The sequence below is a fragment of the Dendrobates tinctorius genome, unplaced genomic scaffold (assembly GCF_039654945.1).
Source record: "Dendrobates tinctorius isolate UK_male_01 unplaced genomic scaffold, ASM3965494v1 ptg000059l, whole genome shotgun sequence".
NCBI classification, from domain to species: domain Eukaryota; kingdom Metazoa; phylum Chordata; class Amphibia; order Anura; family Dendrobatidae; genus Dendrobates; species Dendrobates tinctorius.
In genome coordinates this window covers 10987080-10994338 of record NW_027361727.1, presented here as the reverse complement: position 1 = coordinate 10994338, position 7259 = coordinate 10987080, and the positions used below count along the sequence as shown (strand labels likewise).

General features: G+C 43.7%; 1 protein-coding gene across 1 annotated transcript; it reads left to right on the top strand.

Annotated features, from left to right (window-relative positions):
• Positions 1–3935: 3935 nt before the first annotated feature.
• Positions 3936–6407, top strand: ADM (adrenomedullin). The gene is made up of 4 exons (XM_073578398.1): positions 3936–4023; positions 4371–4483; positions 4586–4714; positions 5082–6407. Exons 2-4 carry the CDS (start codon positions 4386–4388, stop codon positions 5467–5469), a joined length of 615 nt encoding a protein of 204 aa, XP_073434499.1. The 5' UTR covers positions 3936–4023; positions 4371–4385; the 3' UTR covers positions 5470–6407.
• Positions 6408–7259: the final 852 nt, after the last annotated feature.

Here is a 7259-nt window from a genome sequence, read left to right as displayed (position 1 = left end):
GGATACTGTATATTAGGAACAGTGGGGGGTAAATTAAGAACAGTGGGGGAGGGCCAATCAAGAACAGCGAGGAAGGTAAAAGAAGAACAGCGGGGAGGGTCAATTAATAACACTGGGGGAGGATCAATGAACAGTGGGGGAATGTCAATTAGGAACAGTGGGGGAGGGTCAATGAAGAGCAGTGGGGGAGGATAAATTAGGAACACTGCGGGTGGGAAAAGCAGAATATTAAAGGGGGACGAGGGAGACTCCATTTTGGATTTATTAATTCAGGCCCCATAGATTATCCAGAGATCTCCTTTCCACAGCAGGGGTGTGGCCCCCACCCTTGGGATAAGTACACAATTCCCAAAAGACCAGAACTTTACCATATGCCAGAGAATTAGAGGCCACGTGTTAATGAAGGCAAGAAGGAGCAGAGCTGAGACCCCCTGCTGTCTTTGGTGCAAGGCGGCCAGCATCAATTATCTATCAATGGAAACCCTAGACCGAGCAACACCGACATCTAGAGATGAATGATGAGAGTACCGTGAATCTCAGGGTTAAGTCCAATATACCACCAGAACCCTGGGAGCCCTCTGCACGCACCTGTGCATCTCATCTTTCTCTAGCGGTCCTGGATACTGAGCTATCGAAATTGGCTCTCCAGAACCACCTAGCCGACCCAAGTTTGGACTCTCCATATCGGTCCAGCCCCAACGAATCCGTTGAGAAGTCAGTCGTCCCGTTCGGACCTCCCGCTAGGAAGTTATGAACCATCCTAGATATTGGGAGTTAGTTCAGCTAGGAGGTCAAGGGAGGAGAATTCAGTCCAACCCGGAGGGGCGGTGGCAAATAGGAGAGGGGGTGAGCTAGGAGTTGAAAGCTAGCTACACACCTTTAGCCTTTGTCATTGTTCTGCCATGGAAGCCGTGTCACGTCACGTGTGGAGACGGACCAGAAACTAAGAAGGTGCCTGTGGATACGAGAGCTCCCCTCCATCCACAAGTTATAAGGAATAGTAACGTGACACATCCGGCTAACTGCTATCCCCAACCTGTACCCTACCTTTATCTGTACTTCTGGCTGTAATCTCTGTATATTACTCTCTATATATTTGTTGTATCTACTGCGCCTTTCGGCAATTAAAATATCAATTAATTTTGGGCTGCTCTTTTATCTTGAAACCCGATTTCCCACGTCCATGAGTCTGGCTAGTACTTATACGCTACCTGGGATTGGTTTCTGACCCGATATAAGCTTGTTAACGGACCGGGCTTATATCTAACGAGGAACTGGTGGCAGAGTACCGTTCTGGTGTTATTGGGGGATCCTGGCAGTGACGGACTGGAGGTTTATATATATATATTCCCGGCCTGGGACTGGTGATATATATACCGCCCTTACTGCAGAGTGCCCCGATAACCAGTACGTGACAGGGCAGCCTGTCCGGAAACTACTTATCCTAGGTGCAGTTCCCTGAGTGACCTGGGGGGTAAGGGAGGTGCCAGAGAGCTGCAACTGTGTAAGCTCCGTCACAGATTGGTGACTGCGTGGTGACATCCGTATCCCCCGGCTCTCGTGTGTGTTTCCTTACAAGCATCAATTACAAAATAGTGAAAAGTGGTCAAAGAAAAGTAATATTAGGGTCGATGAAAATCAGCGAGGGGCGGGGGGACATCCAGAACAGTAGCAGTGGTAATAGAGCAGACACAGATGAGGCATAACCCATACTGGGCATAGATTGTAACGTGGGATATTATATAAAATACCATGATAACAACTGCACTGAAGTCTAGAGATGGCGGCTGCAGGGGATGTGTGATCATAGTACACTGCCTATAGTATATGTGAGGTTCAGAGGACACAACACATTCCCTTTATTTCTGTCATCATACTGACTCCAATTCTAGGAATTTGTTCCAGGGATATTCCCTCCTTATCATCCTCCTTACCCTTTGCCCCATTTACTTGTAGATCAGCTAGTGCCCCAGGGACAGATCCTGTGCCCAGTGATTCAGCAGCCTGGCATCCCCCAAATCATTGGATCATGATCTCTGAGTGCACTCAGCCAGCAGAAGCCAGGGATAGCTACTCCTTTCTTTCTTTCTTTCTTTCTTTCTTTCTTTCTTTCTTTCTTTCTTTCTTTCTTTCTTTCTTTCTTTCTTTCTTTCTTTCTTTCTTTCTTTCTCTATTATTTATAAAGCTATCTATCTAAAAAAATGAAAGCAGCACTCCATCAAGAATTTAGGAAAACTGTGATTTAATAGCCCATTGGGCATTTTTTGTTAGCTATCTGGAGGGTTGGTAATTGCCTGAAAGATTTTGCACCCGTATTGACTTTATGTTGCCTGATAGTGCTGCTTCTTTTATTCTTTTTCAATCCATCTATTATCTATCTATCTATCTATCTATCTATTATCTATCCATCTCATATCTATCATCTAAAAACATATCTATGGAAAGAAAAAGAAAAAGTAAGAAAAAGAAAGAAAACAAGTATACTCCTATATGTCTTAGGTATACCCTATGTTCCAGTATACCACTAATACCGCTGTATATCCCAGTATACTCTATATCTCTCATAGTACCCCTATTTATCCAAGTATACCTCTATATGTCCCAGAATACCCCTATATCTCCCAGAGTACCCCTTTATATCCCAGTATACCCCTATATCTCCCAGTATACTCTATATCTCTCATAGTACCCCTGCATATGCAAGTATACCCCTATATCTTCCAGTATACCCCTATATGTCCCAGCATACCCCTATATCTCCCAGTATACTCTATTTCTCTCATAGTACCCCTGTATATGCAAGTATACCCCTATATCTCCCAGTATACCCCTATATCTCCCAGTATACCCCTATATCTCCCAGTATACTCTATATCTCTCATAGTACCCCTGTATATGCAAGTATACCCCTATATCTCCCAGTATACCCCTATATCTCCCAGTATACCCCTATATGTCCCAGCATACCCCTATATCTCCCAGTATACCCCTATATGTCCCAGCATACCCCTATATCTCCCAGTGTACTCCTTTATATCCCAGTATACCCCTATATCTCCCAGTATACTCTATATCTCTCATAGTACCCCTGCATATGCAAGTATACCCCTATATCTCCCAGTATACCCCTATATCTCCCAGTATACCCCTATATGTCCCAGCATACCCCTATATCTCCCAGTATACCCCTATATGTCCCAGCATACCCCTATATCTCCCAGTGTACTCCTTTATATCCCAGTATACCCCTATATCTCCCAGTATACTCTATATCTCTCATAGTACCCCTGCATATGCAAGTATACCCCTATATCTTCCAGTATACCCCTATATGTCCCAGCATACCCCTATATCTCCCAGTATACTCTATATCTCTCATAGTACCCCTGTATATGCAAGTATACCCCTATATCTCCCAGTATACCCCTATATCTCCCAGTATACCCCTATATGTCCCAGCATACCCCTATATCTCCCAGTATATCACTATGTGTCCCAGCATACTTCTAAATGTCCCAGTAGACCCCTATATGTCCCAGCATACCCCAATAGTCTATTCTATCCCTAAATCACTCCTTAGTCTCTGGATATCTGATTATTTCTTCTACTTTTCTTCCTATGAAAATACCCAAATCTGCCCAGAATCTGCCCGAGCTCGTTCCATATACCACCTGTATACATCATTAATGATAATAATAATTATAATCCCCGTCCCCCACATTCACCCCCCCATGTTATTGACTTCAATCTCCACCAAATGTTCCATATTAGGTAAAAACCTTCTAGCAAATAGGAATTGGTCCTTGGAATACTGTTATTCGCAAAGTGTCAGTCGTCCCCATTGTCATGTATAGAGGAGCTGTGAGCTGGGCTCCTCCCTGGGAGCTGCCTATATAAAGGAGCCAGCAGCCCAGGACAGGCAGAGGGCAGAGCACAGCTCACAGGAGCAGGAGCCCAAACCCTGGATTATTGCTCCGCACAGCAGCAGGCGACCACCTCTGGATTATTCCCTCCTCGCTGCAGGTTGGTTTTGCAACATTCTATTATTTTTGCAACAATGTATCGCTGCATTCACCATTGTCTTGGGAAAAGTTTTGAGGTTGCTTTTGTTATTGTTGCACCTGGATCCCTGCGTGTGATACTATTAGATATAGTGTATAGAGTGCCCCAGCTATAATAAGGGCGGGGGGTGGCTGATTTCTGCCGCATTATTAGGTTATAGGCTGAACTCAATGGACTTCTATCCACTTTCAGGTTTTTACTCTTTGCTTAGCAGATAAGACTCAGTAAATAGCGGGAGATGACGGCGCGGTGTTTATACCCCAAATTCCTGACGTCGCCTCTAAATGTTTTTTTCATTTCTCCTCTAGGAATATATATCCAGCATGGACTTGACTTGTGTCGTCTTCCTTCACATCACTTATCTCAGCTTCCTCGGCTCCGTCGCCGGAAGGATGGAAGTCGTCCGAGGAGACAATAAGAAGTAAGTCCGAGAATTCGCCTTCCTAGAAGAATTGTCTCGTGACTCCATGTGGCCCGCCGACTTGTGTCCGCTCACCTAACCTGCTTTCTTTGCCACTTGCAGATGGAAATCTCTCAAGACGAATCGAGTCAGGAGAGATCTGCAGACGTCTGTCCGAAGTCCTGACGCAACCTCAGTGTTTTCTTTCATCAAACCGGAAGACGCGACGGATTCTCGGCTGCCGCAGAGCAGGTAATTGATCGCACACATGCATCTATTGAAGGAAACAAATGTAGCAGAGCTGGATTTGTCATATGTGAGTTCCGGCGCGGTGTTAGATAGAACTGAAGGAATGTGACCCATTCAGCTCTGCTACATCTACATTCATGTCTATAGGGTTGCTTGTTTAATGGGTTTCTCAATCTCAGTGCAAGGGTTGTGTTGGCTTTTGTTGAAAGCGTTCGCTACAAAGAACAAAGTCGGGGGTGGAAGGTAGAGAGCGGATACTTAGTAACCTGTGGTCATGTAGTGGTGGGCACGGAATAGCGGGGTGGTGGTGGCATTGACTGTTGTGTTGTAGATCGGGCATCTAACCTTTGAATTCTTGTCTCCCCTGCAGCAATGGCGCCCATATCCGTGTGAAACGGTACAGGCACAATTTCGGTAACTACCAATCTGCGTCCAAAGGCTGCAAATTTGGCACCTGCATCGTCCACAACTTGGCCAACCAAATCTACCAGTATACCGATAAAGACAAGGACATCACAGCCCCAGCCAGGAAAATGAGCTCCCAGGGCTACGGCAAGAGGAGGAGAAGGTCCGTCCCCAACAGGAGGCTTCTGATGCCCTTTGTGGATGGCACATTCAGACCCCAGTGGGTGAGCACTGGCAAAGCCAGAACCTTCCCATCTGCCCAGACGCTCCTGGGCATCCTCCAAAGAACATCTACCCAAAGTGGGCTGCCCAAGACCAAAGGCAAAATGTGGCAGACCTTGCTGAGGACTTAAAGCTTAGACACATCGAGCAGAGATACAATGAAGGGTAAAGGTCCCCCGACTCAGGAGGACGCACGGGAATTCCTCAATCCCGGACCAGTGATGCCCCGGAGGGTGCTGGAAAGAAGAGGGCACAAGGAGGAACCAATGGCGTATACCAAGACTGGTGGTCAGAGAAGGGTCTTCAGACTCAGCTTGGAGTCATCCGGTCAATGTCTAGAAGACCATGGACTTCTCGGGGCCACGTCGGAATGCATCATTTTGCACTTGTAAAGGACTTTTATGAATGTGAGCACTGAAAGACCATATTAAAAAAATGGGAGAGGGCAACATGGAGCGGAGAAGGCACATTGAAGGACTTTGGTGACCCCCGTTTGGTCACCATTGCTGGTTGAGGTGCTGTAGATCATATACAATGATGATGACTTTGGACCTGGTGTCTTCAGTAGCTGAAGGATTTGACTTCAGCATTGGACTAATCAGCCCCCAAAATCTCTGACTTCTGATGACGGGGAAGACATCGGTGGTCTCTCTGCCAGCGATCGGCTCTCCATTCCCCTCTCCCCCCATTCTCTCACTGCCGATGGATCTGTTACAACCTAATCATTGATGGACATTATGGAGATGAACGTTTCTACAGTTCCCCGCGAACTGGACCTTAATACTTGAACCTTAAGTGCAATGTTTTTCTATGAAATGGATATTTAATGCTACTGTTTATTGTATGTTTGTATTGTCCAAAGCAAAAGTTATTTTTTTACCAGATTCCTATTCTATATAAGGGCATTATATATATATATATAAATATCTATCTATGTATCTTCTATTGTATGCAGATGTGATCTCGGCGTTTGTATCTCACATTCCTCGGGGAGTTTTCTCTCCATATGTAACGTTTTATTATCCATCCTGATGGGATACTTCGAATAAAAGAAAGCGATTCACCGAAACGTTCATTGTCGTTGATTATTTTAGAATTCTAGATGTGACTTCTACCCAATCACTGGTATCCTGGAGTATCACATTGTGGATCCGCTGCTGCCCCCAGTCCTGGAAAGTTCTGCATTAGTTATACATTGTACCACCAATTCTCATTGGTCTTTATCATAGGGGGTTGGGGGGCTATCCTGATACTTAGCAAAACTCCAAGGCTTGGGACGTCAATGTGGACACTTTAGGGGTTCAACTCATCATCAGTATCAGGATCTTTTAAAAATAAAAAAGTTTTATATAATATATTTATATTTAATTAAATATATATAATATATATATATGGAAAAAATGAATATATTTAATTATATATGTAAAGAAAAAATTAAAATATATATGGAAAAAATAATATATATATAATGAAAAAAATATGATATATATATAAATATTATATTGATAATATATATTATATTATATACATTTAATGTAAAAATAGTAGAATAGACATTATCATAGGTCCATGCAAGAACTTTCCAGTGTATTCAACGGAAATACATGATCCACGTCTTCAATACATGCAATGAAAAGTGGAAGATCACAAATCTCCTTTCTTCTTTCCTGGCAAAAGCAAATGAGATAAATTTGCTTAAACATATAAAGAATATAGTAAAACTGCAAGGTATGAAGTAAGAAATGACTCAGGGGAACACTATGTGACACACTTAGCTCGTGCCAAAGTTGCTTAGTTCAGTCTAAAAATAATCCTATAATTTTTCCATATAAAACCTGCATAGTTGATCCATGAATCTCCCTGATCACTTCCTAATGGGATAATTGGGGTTGAAGTTTGGGGAATTATTATTTTATAATGG